This window comes from Coenobita brevimanus, chromosome 81 (genome assembly GCF_032717465.1).
Source record: "Coenobita brevimanus isolate Jiangsu-jjx chromosome 81, ASM3271746v2, whole genome shotgun sequence".
NCBI lineage: Eukaryota > Metazoa > Arthropoda > Malacostraca > Decapoda > Coenobitidae > Coenobita > Coenobita brevimanus.
Genome location: NC_137034.1, coordinates 24,769,571 through 24,788,276, shown reverse-complemented (window position 1 = coordinate 24,788,276; position 18,706 = coordinate 24,769,571). Strand labels below are relative to the sequence as shown.

Sequence of the window (18,706 nt, the reverse complement as noted above, 5' to 3'; positions counted from 1 at the left end):
AAGATGCCAGTACATGGAGAGGGAAAGAAAGAGAGAGAGAGGGAGAGAAAGGGAGGGGGAGAAACGAAGATGACATTGAGGTGAAGGTGAAGACCTGAATGGAAGGACCCACCTATCTTGCCAAAGTTACTTTAAATTTAGGACAGACTATGATTAAGTGCGTGTCAAATAACATCACAAAAAGCCTCTAGTCTTACAGTACAGTGTAGTTACATTTACAGTGTTTATAATTAGATATATTTATAGTTTTAATAATTATATATATTTGTGTACAATCACCAGAGGCTCTGTATTCAGAGACAGGCTTAAAGTTTCATGTAGCATTTTTGAATTTTGAAACTTTGCTTAATAATTTCTCAGTCAGCTAAATATATAGTATATCTCTTGCCCTGTTTGCTGTAAAGAGATCCATCCAATCAAATACAAACAAACGCAGTGCTCTGAGCCTGAAGTCTGCTTGTAAACACATAAATAGAGGGAGAAAGCGTGCATTGCGCCATTTACACTGTTGTTGGCTATTTATTGCTTTTATAAGGAGGGTCGTATATTGCACCCATCTATTTTGTCTGTTGCGGGGACGGCTCAGTCTGCTGGTGTCGTAGGGACATGTGTTTTTGTCTTCTGAAATTGCTAATCAACCATGCAGAGAGTTTAGGTGAAGAGCAGACAATATAAAGTATAAAACTGGTGGAAAGCAGAAAAATAATGCCTGGTAGACGCTGGTAACGCTGATTAAGCCGTACCAGCAACACACGAAACTAGGGACGTGTAAAATATGGACCAGCCTACTCTGTACAAGTATCTGTGTAAAATAACTATGGGATAAAGTCGACTGATTGATATTTAAGGGAATATCTGTGGATGTGATAGGAAGCGTTAGGAGGAACACACTGAGGTGGTTTGGCCATGTGGAGAGGATGGAGAGTGAGAGACTAACGAGGAGAATGTATGTGAGTGAGGTGGAGGGGGATGGAGAGTGAGAAGCTAAAGAGGAGAGTGTATGTGAGTGAGGTGGAGGGGGAGAGAGGAAGGGGGAGGCCAAGGATGAGCTGGAGGGTTGGAGTGCAGAGGTATACAAGAGAGGAGGCTGTGAGCTGGGAGCAGGGCAGTGAATTTGCGGGGGATAGGGCGACATGGAGGCGCTTTGTTTGTGGCCACCCCTTACGGGATTAAGGCATCTGGCAATAGACAGATAGATGAATAGATAGATCTTAAGGCTCTGAAGTATTATCCAGTCTTTCACTTATATTTACTCCAGTCTATCGTCCTCTATATTGTGTATGTAATATGTAAATCCCTATGTAATATAGTCATGGCTTTAAGTCCATTGATCGAGTGTTGCTATACTCTTCTCGCTCAAACATGACCCAGATTATCGTTCTTTTGTAGCTTGTTGCATACAACTTAAGGCACAAAAAGACAATACTGCAACTCTACCTCCTTTCCATAGCACTTTTTTGTGACTAGCATCATATTCTGTTGTTATTCTAGTTTTACACCTCAACATTCAAGATGGAGAGATGGAAATTTTAGGCCAAGTTAGAGTAAAAGGAGTACAGCAGGAGGCATAGGGACATATAGGGATCTGAGACCTCATTCTTTGCTACATTCACTTCAAGGAAACTGTTTCGTGTAATATATTTAATCTCTATGTCATATATAATTTTTTTTCTTTAATGCAAGGAAGAAGGAACCAAAGACTAGGATCCTGCATATTATTCCCTCCAAGAAAAAAAAAACGAAAACAATATAACAGAGCCAAATTCAAGATCCGTTTATTAATGTGTAATGCCTTGAGTGCTATAATGCTGGGCTAAAGTCGACTCCTTAATTATTACCTGAAGGTGGCATAGGGGCATATCTCATAAGGATCCGACGCCTCATCCTGCATCTTGAGAGAGGAGAGAGACCCCCTTGGCTTCTTGGTCGAGGCTGGGGAATACAAGTGACCTTCTCTCGTGAGTTGACAGTTCTTGGTGTTGTCCTTCTCGCCGCTGCCGCCCTTCTGGTCCACACTCCCGCCCTGTCTGCTGGTCAGGGATACGGCTAGTTATGCTGGTTCATCACTATCATCATCATCATCATCATCATCATCATCATCTATATTTTCCTCCTCCTCCTCCTCCTCCTCTTCATCATCATAATCGCAATCATTTTTATCATCATCATCATCATCATCATCATAATGTCCATCACTTTTATCATCATTATCATCATCACCATCATCATCACATTTATCCACCTCCTCCTCATCATCATCATCATTATCATCATCACCATCATCATCACATTTATCCTCCTCCTCCTCCTCATCATCATCATTATTATCATCATGGGGTGAAGCAGGATTCAGAATGCAAGAAAGAAGAAAATACAGTAGAGTGGGAATTAAAACAAAGGCATGAACAGTAAAATGGGCAACACACTAACTCACTCTGCGTTCAAGGCCCAGGAATCCTGACTCAATTTCACATGTTTCCCTATATTTTTTCCCACACTTTGTTTAACTTGATCTAAATCTGCTAACTCTTCATCTAGAAAGCTGAGTAGTAACTAGAGACTGACACAACAAATAGCGCTCGTCACAAAGAATTGGTATGGAAAAGATGTACAGCAGAAGGTCTGTTATCTCTGCCACTGAGCTACGCGAAATAAGCTGCCAAAGGACGAAAATAGAAAAAAAGAACTGTTCAAAGCGAATATATTTTGATTTTGACAGCCATAACACCGCGACTTATATGGCATCGATGACAAAACAGACTGCTAGAAAAGGGAAGGAATTATGTAGCGATGAGAAGCAGGAGAAATATACAGCAGGAGTGAGGCGACAAAGGAATCTTGCTAAAAATTAATGAGCTCTCACGGGAGAATGATCGCCATCACTTCTCTGCCGGTTGTGGCAATGGGAAGTGCCACATGAAATAATTTTACATGTTACCAATATGACGAATACAATGCAAGGCTGTGCACGAACTCTCGTCGGCTAAGGAAGCTCCCTACCACCTTTTCCTAAGCAATTTAGTTTGCTTATTACACCTTACTGTACTGTTCAGTTAAAATAAACCCTTTCAATATCGCCGCACTCTGCATAAATATCGTACAAAAGGATATAAACCAATCATATCCAAAAATAAATCGCTAGGGAGGAGGTGCTAGGGAGTTTCTTTACACTATGAGAATACGAGCTTCTGTGGACGAAGATACGGCCTGATGAAGGCGGAAGAAAGTGACAGAGAAGGAAGGACACAATACTGATAAGCGACTGAAGGTGACTGTTGGCCCGTTAATTCCCTCTGTCTCTCTGTTCTTCTGTTTACGGAGCCTTTCTTCTAGACGGTGTGTGTGTGTGTGTGTGTGTGTGTGTGTGTGTGTGTGTGTGTGTGTGTGTGTGTGTGTGTGTGTGTGTGTGTGTGTGTGTGTGTGTGTTTTGATTTTTTATTGGTTTTCTTTGACCATTTGTTATGTCACTTGTACAGTGATGCTTGAGTATTGTGGGTTTGGAAAATAATGACTTTCATTTCTCCTTCTCCTTCTCCTTTTCCTTCCTCCTCCTCCTCCTCCTCCTCCTCCTCCTCCTCCTCTGTGCACTGTACATCCACACTGTGCACTGTACAGTCCCTTTTTGTCTATAATACACCCCATCTTATATATTTTCCAATTTCCCCAATGCAAAGAAAGCAATATAAGCACAGATTAGGATCTGCACAGATAACCCTGAGTTAACGGTCACTACTCTTACTTTCGACCTGTGATGGGCTGTGGATCACTGAGGGTCCCTGTTAGACAAGTGACCACCATCGGGATATTTTAAATGTACCAGGGGTCACTGCTTCAGGAGGAGACTTGTGTACTTGTCCCACACGGGAAAGTTCTTCGTCTCAGTGGAGTGAACGGAGCTAGAGCCTGATTGACTGCTGCCTACCTTAAAGCGCCAGGTAAGGTTGCCGCACCACCCTTAAACATCCAGACTGTGCACTGTGTAGTTTCCACGTTATGTCTACAGACTTCCCATTAACTCAATGTACCGATTTATAATGTCATGCCGTGACTATCAGTTGATTTGATTAATTTCTCTTTCAGGTTACTCAGTCGGGTAGCTTATAGATAAAATATTATAGAATGTGACTTTTCTTTCCAGTATTACCTGTGAAATTTCCATGTCAGTTTTTCTATGCTGCATGGTGGTTTTTCTCACTTTTTCCTGGAGGGTTTGGGGGTGGGGGGAGCCTTCTTGCTTTACTATCCTTATCCTTCAGCATGTAGAGTTAGATCTTGTAGTCATAGCTTTCTCTGTAACAAGCAGCCTCGAAAGGACTATAAGGTCTGTTGCTGTTTGCCTTCCTTTGTAATCCTATGTAATGCTCCTCCTCCTCTTCCTCCTCCTCCTCCTCCTCCTTCTTCTTTTTCTTCTTCTTCTTCTTCTCTTCCTCCTCCTCCTCCTCCTCCTCCTCCTCCTCCTCCTCCTCCTCTTCTTCTTCTTCTTCTTCTTCTTCTCCTTCTCCTTCGTCTTCTTCATCTTCTTTTTCTTCTTCTTCTTCTTAATTATTATTATTATTATTATTATTATTATTATTATTATTATTATTATTATTATTATTATTATTATTGTTGTTGTTGTTATCAATCATTATTTTTATTTTATATCAATTATTATTTTACTCATGCTCATTCTCGGCTGAAGAAATTGTGCCCCGTCCCTTGGGTGGCCTTGGGGATGTCTTAACACCTCTTCCATTGCTGTTTATTCTGCAGCTTACACCTCAAGCTATGTCTATAATAAACAATAAACATCACCTAAAAGGAATGTCAAGGTGTAAGATGCAAAATAAGTGGACTAAATCGCTATGGAAGAGGCGATACGGAGCCCCCTGTGTCACTTACAATACCGTACTGTCAAAAATATATATCTACAGTATACCCAAAAGCCATGACCTACATCCATATCTACAGTATAACCAAGAAACCAAGACCCCGACTCATATCTACAGTATACTCAAAAGCCAACACATACACTCATATCTACAGTATACTCAAAAGCCAACACATACACTCATATCTACAGTATACCCAAAAGCCAACACACATACACGCATATCTACAGTATGCCCCAAAACCAAGGCCCCAACGTACCTGTAACCGCCGTATTTTCTCCTCCTGACGGCGACGCAGACACAGATGATGAATGCCGTGGCGAGGAGCAGGGCACTGACCACCCCCGCCACGATGTGTGCGTCCAGCCAGGCGTCCACACTCCTGGCCACACTAGGGGGCACCTCCTGCACCGACTCCGCCGTGATGAAGCCTGGGGAATACGCGCTTTTGAGTCGAGGGGCAGATCCAGCTGTTATCAGAAAAGATGGGGGGGGAGGTATTTTCCATTCCTTGTCCATAGACTGCATCCATTTAAATTTTCTAGTGACAGTTAATTATATATGCATCACCACAAGCTATTTAAAATCCTTAATGAACGAAGCTTTATTCACGAGGTCGGATTCATACGACTGGAGCTTCGGAACATGTATTGCTGCTTTTCATCCAATAGTTCTTTATCCTTGTTAGAGAGAGAGAGGGGAGGGGGAGAGACTACACATCTTGGTCTCCATCACTGTCCTTGTTGACAACCAAATTCAACTTTTCTTTTTCATTTTTTTCTGATGAAACTCTGCCACTCCCACAACATGAGCCTTATTTATAAAGCAGGGATGAGTCTCCTTGGTTACTATACTATTTTCACTTCAGTTTGGCCAAAAATTGCCGTCTCACCATCTTGAAAGCCGAACTGTAACGATAAATTAAGCCCAGAATGCTATGACGTTAGTCCTGAAGAAATGCTGTGGAAAATATGTACACCTGTAGCTCTCTCTCTCTCTCTCTCTCTCTCTCTCTCTCACTGGGCAACGTGAAAATCAGCTACAATGAAAAAAAGCATCCGGGAGCCGAATGCTAAACGCCAGCGAGAATATGCTGTTGGCCAAGTAACAAGCTACTTACATCCCAAATGTGAAGAAAATTCGCACAACTCTATGGAATTCAGTCACCGCGTTTCACAAAAAGCCAGTCCATATTAAATGAAAGAAAAGCATTCGGGAGTCGAATGCTAATGGCCCGCCAGAATATACTGTTGGCAAAGTTACACGCCTGACCCCCCGGGGGGGGGCGGATGGCGACGCCCTCCCTGGGGGGCGCCACTCTCAGGGTGCCCTGGGGCCGCGCTCCCCCTAGGGGACACAAGGGGATGGCAGTCCCCCCGGGGTAGGCCGGAAAGATTTGGGCCTTATCTTGATACCCTGAGGGTTTCATGTTGATAGCTTAAGCCATTCATGAGAAATAATGGTGTTAAAGGCGAGCGATAAAAACTAGCTGACCTTTGGCAGCCATTTTGGCAGTGGCGTACCTGAGGGGGGGGGGGAGGCTGTTTGAAACTGCCCCCCGGGCCCGCAATTGAGGGTGGCCTCAAAAAGCCTTAAAAATTTATAAGCTTTTTAATTAATATTTAAAAATATATATATTTATCATCCCTTTCCTTGGGGGAAGCAGCCTAGGTATATAGATAGATAGATAGATCATCCCGACAATCCCGGCTGAGATAATAGATAAGTTTTGAGAATTAGGGGGGCTAGGATCTTTGCGGGGGGGCCCCCCCTCCAGGAGGGGGGCCCCGCAAAGAACCTAGCCCCCCGGGCCTCCAAATCTCTAGGTACGGCCCTGCATTTCTGTGACCTTGACCTTGACCCCGAGTGCCCATTTTCGAACTCGTCCAAGATTTGGGCCATATATTGATACCCTGATGATTTCATGATGATAACTCAAGCCGTTCATGAGATATAATGGGAACTGATACACACACACACACACACACACACACACACACACACATGCACAGACGTGGGCAAAAACATTTTCCCCCCTGCTTGGTAAAGGCGGGAGATAAAAAGTAAAAAATCAGGACCAGCTTAGCTAACGATAAATAAACCATAATATCCAGCCTTCAGTCTGACAGTGCTTTGCCACTACATAAACTTCAAGGGGTTAGGGATATTCTCAGGTTAACACACACACACACACACACACACACACACACACACACACACAATTGTCTGTCAAATATGCCTACACCGGTGAATTTGCAGTACCGGACAATCAAGGTTATTCTGATTATATTTTTTGTCTAAGCTCGCCTGACCTAACAACCCAGGTCTAATCAAACTAACCTAACTAATCAAGGGCAATCAATCTAACCTCAGTCAACTATGCAAACAGAGACTAACTGTTCGAAACTGCAGTAATTACCCTCGAAGCTCACCTCCCTCGAAGCTCACCTCCCTCGAAGCTCACCTCCCTCAAAGCTCACCTCCCTCGAAGCTCACCTCCCTCAAAGCTCACCTCCCTCAAAGCTCACCTCCCTCAAAGCTCACCTCCCTCGAAGCTCACCTCCCTCGAAGCTCACCTCCCTCGAAGCTCACCTCCCTCGAAGCTCACCTCCCTCGAAGCTCACCTCCCTCAAAGCTCACCTCCCTCAAAGCTCACCTCCCTCAAAGCTCACCTCCTTGGCTGTCCTTGGTCGCCACTCTGTATACAACGGTGGTGTCTCCGGCGGTGGAAGCGGCCGTGATCCTCAGCAGGTGCCACGAAGATGAGGTCAGGTCACACACGCCAAGGTCACTCATGTCGCGGGTCACATGCGAGTGAAGGGAAGTCCACCCGCCCTTGGAGACGTCCCTGCTCTGCTCAACCTGGCGAAGATGTCAGATGTGAGAGACTGAACTGTGAGGATGACCTAAGTGACATCATCATCATCATCATCATCATTTTCTTCATCATCATCATCATCATCATCATTTTCTTCATATTCATCATCATCGTCTTCATTGTCTTCATCTTCATCATCATCATATTTATCATCGTCTGTCTTCTTCATCATCATCATCATCATCATCATATTTATCATCGTCTGTCCTCTTCATCATCATCATCATCATCATCATCATATTTATCATCGTCTGTCCTCTTCATCATCATCATCATATTTATCATCGTCTGTCCTCTTCGTCTTCATCATCATCATCATCATCATCATCATTATCATATTGTGGTTGAGATTATCCTGTGTACAAGAGACCAAACTTTGGGAATACTACAAGTAACATCATAAACATTCTCGTATTAACTCTATATCTCATATTATCACTGCTATCATGATTCTCTCAGCATCCTCTCGTATATTACAGTATGTCGGTATTAATAATAAGCATTGTGGTCATGTGGAGAAAATGGAGAATGAGAGACTGACTAGGAGAATGTATGTATTTGAGGGAGGAGTTGGTAAAGGGGAGGTGGGGATCGAGGATGAAGGGAAAGGATGGAGAGGTATATGGGTGGGATCGAGGATGAAGTGAATGGATGGGATGGAGGGGTATGTGCATGAGGGTGATGTGAAGGGAGGACAGCTTGATGGGGAAGGATAGCTCTGTCAAAATTAGTGTGAGGAGAGGGTAACGTTACCTTCCAGTGTGTAATGGGGCAGACAACTTCCGGCCAGGTGTAGAGGCGTAGTGTGACGCAGGTAGAATTGACCTCCACCAGCTGGGCAGGGTCGGGGCGTCCAGGGGCTGTCACAGGAAGATTAGCAATTAGCATACCTTAATTGCCTGCCTCAATGACCCATTCCAGGTTACAATTACACTAGGCTTGTATTCTCGTCGGTTTAGGAAGCTCTAACACCTCTTCCTTAGCGATTTAGTTTTGGATACTGTTGGTTAATATCAGTCTGTATGTTATTTGTGTTGACTATAGTGATATCTGAATGATTTAAAGGACACACAAGTGGACAGTAGGGAGTAATAAGCAAAATAAATCGCTTAGGAAGAGGTGTTAGGAAGCTTCCTTAATGGAAGAGAATAAGGCCCCTAGACTCACCTTTCCACACCTGCCCTACATCAAACTAATACCATCACCTGTAATATTATAATTCTTACCTGGAAGTTTTATACAGTAATTACAGGTGCCGCTGTTAGAGTGAAGGCGTATGGGCGAGTGTGGATGGGTATGATTCGTGGCTGTGTGTATATACTGTATAACTTAAAATACACTACAGAGGACAGGTATTAATATAAACCTTCTTCTGTCATTGGTCTTACATTGAGAAGCTTCAGTCTGTGTGTATCTAATGGGGAATATATGAAGTAACCAGAAGCCGTCAGAGGAAGAGTAGGACCTGGTAAAAGTTCCCTCCCTTCGTAAACCTCGTGTACTTGATAGGCGTAAGTATAAACCTTCCTCCTTTATCACTAATCTCACATTCAGACTGCAATTCGTGAGCGAGTGTCCAGCGCGGAACATATCCAGTTTTTACAGACAGACAAAAGTTTGCCTGCTATTCCACTGCTTCTGCTTCACACTCAGGACATATCCGTCACTTTCCCTCCTGAGGCATCATATCAGAGAATCATACGTGGCCAGAGAAATGTGTCAGACCCCTTCCAGCGTAGCAATATTAGACAGCAGCAGAACGTGAGAAACACAAGATATTAGCTGAAGTTATGTCCATGAGAGTAGTAGTAGTAGTAGTAGTAGTAGTAGCAGTAGTAGTAGTAGTAGTAGTAGTAGTAGTAGTTGTAGTAGTGGTAGTAGTAGTAGTAGTAGTAACAGTAGTAGTAGTAGTAGCAGTAGTAACAGTGGTGGTAGTAGTAGTAGTAGTAGTAACAGTAGTAGTAGTAGTAGCAGTAGGAGTAGTAGTAGTAGTACTAGTAGTAGTAGTAGTAGTAGTAGTAGTAGTAGTAGTAATAGAAGTAGTAGTAGTAGTAGTAGTAGTAGCAGTGGTAGTTCTAGTTGTTGTTGTTGTTGTCCTGGACTCAGTGGACTGTAGGAAACCAGCAGGTCAACCGGTCACTCCCTATTGTCCTTTGTTGAATCTATATTGAGGCTTTATTGAAACTGCAGTGTGTGGTGCTTGAAGTGAGTGTATTGTGATGGTGGTGGCATTATATTTTGGGTATACTGGAGCGTTAGTGAGCTTTGTCTTGGCATTGTGTCTGTATGAGGGATCTAAAAGAGAAGCTTCAGAAGGACTGCGAAGAATGAGGTACTTACGGCTGCCCAGTGTGGTGGCCAGAAGGACGGGGCTGGGTGGACTGGTGCCCTGGCTGTTCCACGCGGTGAGGTAGAGGTGGTGAGGCGCTCCACACGGCAGACCTCGCACCACTGCACCTGTACCACCTCTATCAACACGCACCTCCACCCACTCACCCGCCCTTACCCGGTGGTGCACGGTGTACCCTGTTGGTGACACATTATGACTGCGGCATCGGTGTTACGGGGTGTTACTGTCTCTAAACACACACACACACACACACACACACACACACACACACACACACACACACACACACACACACACACACACACACACACACACACACACAAAGTCGTAGTTACATGTCGCAGTTTTTAGGTCCATCTCTTATCATTAACCCTTAGACTGCCACAAGCCAGTTTAGTGGCTTGATCGGTTCACTGCCACAAGCCACATTACTGGCTTTGTCGGTTCGCTGCCAGATTAAGCCAGTTTTGTGGCTTTAGATAAGCATCTTTATAAATCAGTCCTGGAGTAATGTAAAACTTTCCAAACTTGCGCAATAATTATCCATATTTTAACAGAGGTATCAGACATCATGTGGTAGTTATTACTTCATTATTGGTCTTTCAGACATTATCCCGCCGATACCAAATGAAACGAGAGTAAGGCAGCAATTTATGTGCATTTCGACGCAACACTCGATGTTTCTTAGGTGTCTGGACGCTACCCTAGATTCTCTGTGTGTATAAATTCAAACCCCGATGTCTATTTCTACATTGCATAATAATATTATTTATTAATTCCAGATCTTATGTTACGTTATGTGAAAGTATTACGTGACGAAATAATGAAGATAGCTTTTTCATGTTCTATTTTTCAAGGGAAAAAAGGCACCGGTGTAAATGAACTTTATCAGCTAACGAATTAAAGTATGAAAACAGTCATAGTGTCGCTGCTTTATAGATATTCATAGAAGCAAAGACAAACACTTTTTTTTTTTTTCTGGCGCCAAATGTCATACCGGTACCATAAGTAGTCATAAATATGATTCCGATATATTTAAAGACAAGAATTATTATATTGATGAGTTTTCGAGTCTTTTTTTCGTGTTTGCCTGTTATACTTTTTGTTTTCGTTAACTCCTTATTCATTATCACTATGCTTATTTCTCTCATTGCATCTCCTTTCCAAGCATTTGTTTATTTCAAAATTATTCCTTCCAGGTTATCATAATATCCTTTCAACTTCTTTTGTCGTCCTTACTCGCTTACCTCACCTTTCGTCTTCCCTTCTACCTTTTTCTCTATTACCAGTTTCATTTATTTCTCAAGTCTTCCAGCATTTTCCACTAAGTAATGGATAGTGGATCATAAAAACAAGCAAAAATATGATATAAATGATTTTTTTTTTCTTATCTATAAGAGATAACCTGGATTCATTACAAGAAAAAACTCTGTTAACATCTCTGAAATCAATGATGATAAGGTTTCTATGCTACTGAAATCCGCATGGAAAAAAAAATGAACTTTACCTAAAGGAATGCGACGTATTATTCTACTAGGGTGTCACGTACAATATGTAAAGACAATAGGGTTAATTCTTTTCTTCTTTGTGTAAGAGAATAATTGTAACAAAACTAATGTTCTTGCTCTATAACGTAACAATCATGTAACCATTTTTGTTGCATAAATATTAGGCCTATTCATAGATATAATTCGAATTATATGAATGTGTGGATTGTGGAGTTGCACAATGTCAAATAATCCAATTGTAATATATTTTGTGGCTGAAGTAATACATAATGGATGTAGTGGCACTGATATTCACCACTGTGATACATGTGATGACTTATTGTTGCTATTGATGATATCTATGGAAACTGGTGACACACAGCCCCACATCACACTCATTACATTTATAAGTAGACCGTATACACGACGGTCATGGTCTGTCACACAATCTCTGAATTTTCCTCTTGTCAATTTCTCTAACTGATTAACTGAAGCTGTGGACGCCATGTCATCTGTGTCTAGGGAATCTAGTGAGCGCCTTTCCTCTGGTCTTTTTCTCTCTGAGTTTCTCTTGTTTGGTTTGTAAGGAGAGACCAGGTCTTCAGTCACTGTCCCCATGTATTCCAGTCTGGACAAAACTCGCCTGCTGGTGTGTGTGTTTTTTATACAGTATGTAGCTGTTCAGCATAGCTGTGCCAAAGAAGTAAAAGGCAACTTTCTCTGTCCTTTTCAGTGAACGTCGTTCACTTAGGTAGGAGTAGAGCTTGCTGTCTTTGCTGTCCACATCACTTATTATTCTGTTGTACTCTCTTACAATTTTTGGCTTCCTTGTAATAACTCCTCGTCTGTTTGTGTATTCAGTAAACCCTCCTCTGTATATTGTTGACAACAGGACTGGTTTCTTGAGGTCATCTTTGTACTTCACACAGAGTAGGTTATTTTGCTGCCATTCAGTAGTCTGACTGTTCTGAAGCCGGGTTGCCTTCAAACCTTTTAGTAGTCCAACTCTGTTTCGCCTAACTCATCCAGTCACCATTGTGTCTCGTTGGTAGAGGCATCTGAGGAGGTTCGGCGAAGTGAAATAGCTGTCGAGACCAACGTTATAGCCTTGTTTAACAGCCCTCCTTGATCTAGGAGTCTGAATTTCGTGACATATGTCACATTTGTTATGCTGAGCTTACAAATTAGCTTGATCTGCATATACTTCAAAAGTATGGGTATAGCTCCAGGCAGTATAACATAGACACGAAAGCTTAATTCCAAACCAAGCTTGATGTTTATTTGGCATGTACAATACTGTCGCAGATGAGGGATTTTCTCTGTGAAGCCAATCATGCTCTCATCCAGTGAAACATCCTTACTTGGCTGAAAATAATGAGCAAAAACAAGGGTAAAGCGGTCAGTAAGTGGTTGTATCTTGTGAAGAATAGGTCTTCCTTGGGCTGGTAGAGAGTTATCACTGAAGTTGGAATCTATTGCGGTTGACGTGTTGAGGAAACCAAGGGGTAGCCAAACTGGGGCTTGTGGTCATCCAATAACTTTCAGTGCTTGGTTTCCTAATTACTGTAGTCTCATACTGATAACAACACCAAACAAAGCCCTTATTTCGTGTGGGTTGGTATGTCCTTTGTTGGATCCACTGATGCACTCGGGACTTGGGATGGCTATCCAGGTACTCCTTTGTGTTAGTGATATACTGATCACTGTATTTGTTGGTTTCTTGGAGCATATTGTTTATTAATGCGTCTGTGAAGAAGAGATTGAAGAAATCTGTTGGCTTTTTGGTGGTAGGTGGAATGTTTTGTGGTCATGGTGCAGATGTGAACACGAGGTTCTGGGTCCAGCATCAGTACCCCTTATACGCTGCCATTCTCCTTCGTCTGGAGTGCCAGTGTTGGAGTCCTCGTCTGATCTCGTCTGTAATGATTCTCAGCTGACGAGAGGTTGAGTTGACGTTTGGTGCCCGCCAATATGGTGTCCGTTTTTTCTCAAAATCTCGTAGTGAAAATGACATAATATGCATCCGTTTCTCTTGTAGGAGCTACGGGAAATAGTGAAATTCATCATACTTATTTTCATGCTATACATACTGACACTGAACCATCTTATGTGTAATAGTAAAAAATATTTGGTAATGCAAGACTCTGACAAGCAATTGGACGCATCATGGTCAGCTGGCTGCGTCCGAAGGCGCATTCTAACCATCATTGTTCGCCTGATCCTGCAGTGGTAGAGTTTGAACTCTGACTGGAACAGAGAGAGAGAGAGAGAGAGAGAGAGAGAGAGGAGGGAACTAGGGATAAGAAAAAGAACAAAAACAAGAAGAAAATGAGGAGGAGGGGTCCATATTGTAATAACAGTAATAGTACAAGGACTAGTGGCTGTAGTAGTACTACTACAACCAGCAGCAGCAGTAGTAGTTGTAGTAGTAGTAGAAGTGCTCGTAATAATACTACTAGTACTAGTACTGCTAGTACTCCTGGTACTAGTAGCTACTGCTACTTACTCCTAGCACTAGTACTGCTAGTACTCCTAGCACTAGTACTGCTAGTACTCCTAGCACTAGTACTGCTAGTACTCCTAGCACTAGTACTGCTAGTACTCCTAGCACTAGTACTGCTAGTACTCCTAGCACTAGTTTATAAATACTAGGACTAGTATTACTTGTACTAGTATTAGTACTAGTACTAGGCCTAGTTTATTACTACTACTAGTCTCATACTAGTACTAGTAGTACTAGGACTAGTGCTAGTCTAGTTCTATTCTAGTACTAGTACGAATACTAGTACCAGTAGAACTAGTACTTGTACTAGTACTAGTACTAGACTTGTACTAGTACTAGTGCTAGTCTAGTTCAATTCTAATACTAGTACTAGTAGCCTACTAGACTAGAACTAGACTAGTAGTGGTATTAGCATAAGTAGTAGTAGAAGTAATCAACTTACCTCCGAGGAGGAAGTGGAGGATGGGGAGGAAGAGGAGGAAAGAGGAAGAGGAGGAGAGGAAGGAAGAGGAGGAGGGGGAAGTAGAGGAGGAGAGGAAGGAAGAGGAGGAGGGGGAAGTAGAGGAGGAGAGGAAGAGGAGGGGGGGAGGAAAAGGAGGTGGAGGAAGAAGAGGAGGAGGGGGAGACAGAGGACGAGGGAGGAGGAAAAGGAGGAGAGAGAAGAAGAAGAGGAGGGGGAAGAGGAGGAGGAGGGGGAGGAAGAGGAAGAGGGTTTAGGAAAAGGAGAAGAGGGAAGAAGAGGAGGAGGGGGAAGAAGATAGGGGGAGGAAGAGGAAGAGGGAGGAGGAAAAGGAGGAGAAGGAAGAAGAGGAGGATTAGGAAGAGGAAATGAAAGAGGAGAAGGAGGAGAAGGAAGAAAAGGATAAGGAGGAGAAGGAAGAGAAAGCTGGGTAGAAAAAGGAGAATCAAGAGGAAGAGGAATAGGAAAAGGAAGGGGAAGTGCAGAAGGAAAAGGAGGAGGAGGAGTAGGAAAACGAAGCAGAGGAGGAGGAGTAAAAAGGAGGAGAAGGAAGTGGAAGAGGAGGAGGAGAAGGAAGAGGAAGAGAAGGAGGAGATGCAAGAGGAAGAAGAGGAGGGGGAGGAGAAGGAAGACGAAGAGGAGGAGGAATAGGAGGAGGAGAAGGAAGGGGATGAGGAGAAGAAAGAAGAGGAAGAAGAGGAGGAAAAAGTCATAGTACGTTATGTACAGTAGTAGGTTTGGTGTGGCGTAGGGAGGTAGGTGGGCGTCCACACCTGCGGCGTATGCCAGTGTCTGGTATGACAGGTAGCGGCAGCCAGAGGGTTAAGTCGGGTACAATATGCAGGGAAACCGCCTAGTAAGGTTTCATTGGTACCTATAAACACTATTTGCCAGGTTTGCTTTATTTACAAAACCTGTTGCAGTGAATTATGGGGCATCATCGACATACAACGAAGACTGTACACGCGATGGTGGAGAGGGACGCCTTCATGTGGTAGCACTGATATAATTGGATGGCTCAATTACCTGCTTATGCAAACATCCTTCACCTACATCCCTGTCCCCTGAGAGGAGGATGGTGGACTGTAGGAGGATAGTTAAGCCTGCAATCCACCGAGATCACGTTGAGATAATCTTGGGTATGAAAGAACCTGACTACACGCAGGCTTATCGATTTCTCCACAATATTCAGTACAAGTTTTATATGTGTAATCTTTTCGGGTATTGCACGGACACTCAGATTGCTTTTGCTGCTGCTGTTGTTGTTGTTGTTCCTTCTTGTTATCTCCAAACCCATTTATTCAGGCTTCTCAAACTGAAGGGTTAGATACAGCCTTCACAACCCTTTCACTACTAGGACGCTCTCTGAAGCTGAATAAAGTCGTCTTCAGGCAGCAAGGTGCCACTGACAAAGACCTCACTGGATTTAAAAGGTTGATCTTTCAGCTCACCTTAGATGGGTGTTGCTCCTTCCCTACCTCTTAACTTTGTACACAGGTAATTAACGTCTCTTTCACCTATAATGGGTGGCTTTACCATGCGTTAATAGACACACACACACACACACACACACACACACACACACAAAACCTCTCTGCTTACCTAGAATGGGCGCCCCTCCATCGCCAGTGGGTGTGATGGTTAGGTTGAGGGTGTGGTGGGTGGCGTGTGCTAGTGCCAGGGTGGGTGGTGGTGGTGGGGTGAGAGCAACAACTTGGTGGGTCACGCTGTCCTCCCCCACACTGTTTCGCACCCAGCATGTGTAGTTCTCAGTCTCCCTCACAGCTGCGGTATACACGATGCTGTCACTGATGATACTATACGCTTGTCATTTTAACTTGGCCTAAAATTGCCATATCTCTCTCTCTCTCTCTCTCTCTCTCTCTCTCTCTCTCTCTCTCTCTCTCTCTCTCTCTCTCTCTCTCTCTCTCTCTCTCTCTCTCTCGAACGGTGAGTTGTAACAATAGATTAACACTAGAATAAGATGTTAGTTACGAAGCAGTGATATGGAATGAGTGCGTTATCCACGATATTCTTACTGATAATGCTAAACTCCTTTCACTTTAACTTGGCCTAAAATTGGCAATTCTCCATCTTGAACGCACAATTCTAATGACTGAATAATTCTAGAATAAGATGCTAGTGACGAAGAAGTGCTATGGAAAGGATGCAGAGACGGGCATTATCTTTTACTGCCAGAGAGCTATGTAAAATAAACAGCAAAAAGACGATGATCTAGGCCAGGTTAAAATAAAAGATCCGTAGAAACTGCTAACATTTACAAACGCAAAAATTTACCCGCTCTTTCACTGCACCTAATTCATACTTCAGTCTTGCCTGTCATTCCCCTCCCTGACATTTTTCAAGGAGAATCATCTAAGAACAGAGAATCATACCAAGGCCTGTATTCTCGACGGTTATGGAAGCTCCCTATCACCTTTTCCTGGGCGATTTATTTTGCATATTAAACCTTACAATCCTCTTCTATGTTACATAAATTCTTCCAGTATCGCCATACTTTGTATAAATAACATATAAGACGATACTAACCAGCCATATCTGCTTCGTCATCACTTCTCTCACATTCAGTGGTTCAGAGTGGTGGGCGAGTGTTAAATGCAGAACTATCCTCGACTGTAAAGGTGAAAACAACAAGAGGCATAACATGGAAGTCTGGTCAAGAACTGGTGAATTTAGACCACTATGCAACGTGCCGTCACTGGTTCTTGAGATGGAGGTTGATTCTGGCAGTGGGTAAGTCAGTTGGCTGCCTCTTACTGTCACTCCGTCTCGAGTTCAAATGAAGGTGTGACGCAGTGACCCTAAAATGAACGAATTACGGCAGCCTATACTGGGGCACTTGTATCTAGAAAGGAGTACAATGAGCCTGGCTTTATTTTACCCACCTGTGAGATGAAGGTCCCCTCCTGGCAGAGGCTGAGTTAGTTGGCTGCTCTGTATTGTCACGCCGGCTCGTGTCCAGGTGATGGTGGGGGGAGGCGACCCCAGCCCCCGACACCCCAGGGTCACTCCAGATCCCGCACCGACCCTCCAGGTTCTACCCCCACCCACAGCCACGGGGGAGTATCTCGACTTGGGGGAGGGCAGGGCTGTCAGCTTGGGTGAGGCGTTGCCTTCACCCGCTGCTGTTGTGGCCGTCACCCACACCTGCAGTGCCAACACTTGTCAGTCGTATGAAACGTATTTGTACAACTAAAGTTAAAATTTCAATATCTAATCCACAATTCGGGCACGTAATTATGTGTGTATGGCCAGAGACTGCAGTTCACCTACTATTCCAGTGCGGCCATTTCACACCAGAATCATGTACTACCTGTGTCTATAAGGCCGGGAAGAGAAGTTCGCTTACTGTTCCAGTGCGTATATAAACCGTTTCAGGCATGTCTGTCACATTCTTCCCTGACGCATCATGTGTATGAGAATCGTCTATGGGCAGAGGAATATACGAAGCCACTTTCAGCATAGAGATATTTCTCAGTCGAGAAAAGTCAGAAGTATAGGTGCATTATTAGACGAACTTTTGTAGCAGCATCAAGTGTAGGCACAGAACCATACCAAGCTTCAACCTGCTTCGAAATATAACCCAGCAGAAAAAAGTGAGAATTTAAAGAGGTAAAATATTAGGCAAACTTTTGCCCCATTATGTCAATGTGACAAATTTAAGGTTAATAAAAGCAGCAGTAGTTCAGTGAAAATAAGTGAGAAAAGGAAAAATATAGTACCATAAGGGCTACATAACATTGAAGGTGATATAACTGTAAGTTTTGTTTTATAGTCCAATTCATATTGGAATTACACTCGGCCACGACTTTCACCTGTTCACACCTGTCCAGTACTCCATTACTTTAACTTCACCTGCAACTATAATTCTACTCTGGAATGGACTATAGTGACAGGTGTGTTAGAGTGACGGTGTATGGGCAGGTGTGGTAGGGTGGAAGCAGTGGCTGAGTAATTCTAAGTTATTCTAAGTACGATTGCTGACAAGAGGGTACAGCATACAGGACGTCTAAATGTCAGAATATCCAATGACGCTGCCTTGACGTGGTTAATATTTCAAGCTATATAGGAATCTGATGGCTACATTGCACTGCCACCTAAGAAAACAGTTTAATACATTTACACAATTCACTACA

At 43.2% G+C, this 18,706-nt stretch overlaps 1 protein-coding gene across 1 annotated transcript in view; it reads right to left on the bottom strand.

Moving 5' to 3' along the window:
* LOC145409510 (cell adhesion molecule Dscam2-like) overlaps window positions 1-18,706 on the bottom strand; it is a 62,780-nt gene that overhangs the window by 13,473 nt on the left and 30,601 nt on the right. Inside the window, exons 22-28 of the mRNA XM_080279900.1 lie at window positions 17,456-17,717; window positions 16,152-16,334; window positions 10,090-10,275; window positions 8,503-8,609; window positions 7,544-7,733; window positions 5,131-5,302; window positions 1,839-2,030 (exon numbers count right to left, since the gene is read on the bottom strand). Of these exons, the coding sequence (XP_080136026.1) occupies window positions 1,839-2,030; window positions 5,131-5,302; window positions 7,544-7,733; window positions 8,503-8,609; window positions 10,090-10,275; window positions 16,152-16,334; window positions 17,456-17,717 (1,292 nt within the window). The remainder of the gene's footprint in view (window positions 1-1,838; window positions 2,031-5,130; window positions 5,303-7,543; window positions 7,734-8,502; window positions 8,610-10,089; window positions 10,276-16,151; window positions 16,335-17,455; window positions 17,718-18,706) is intronic.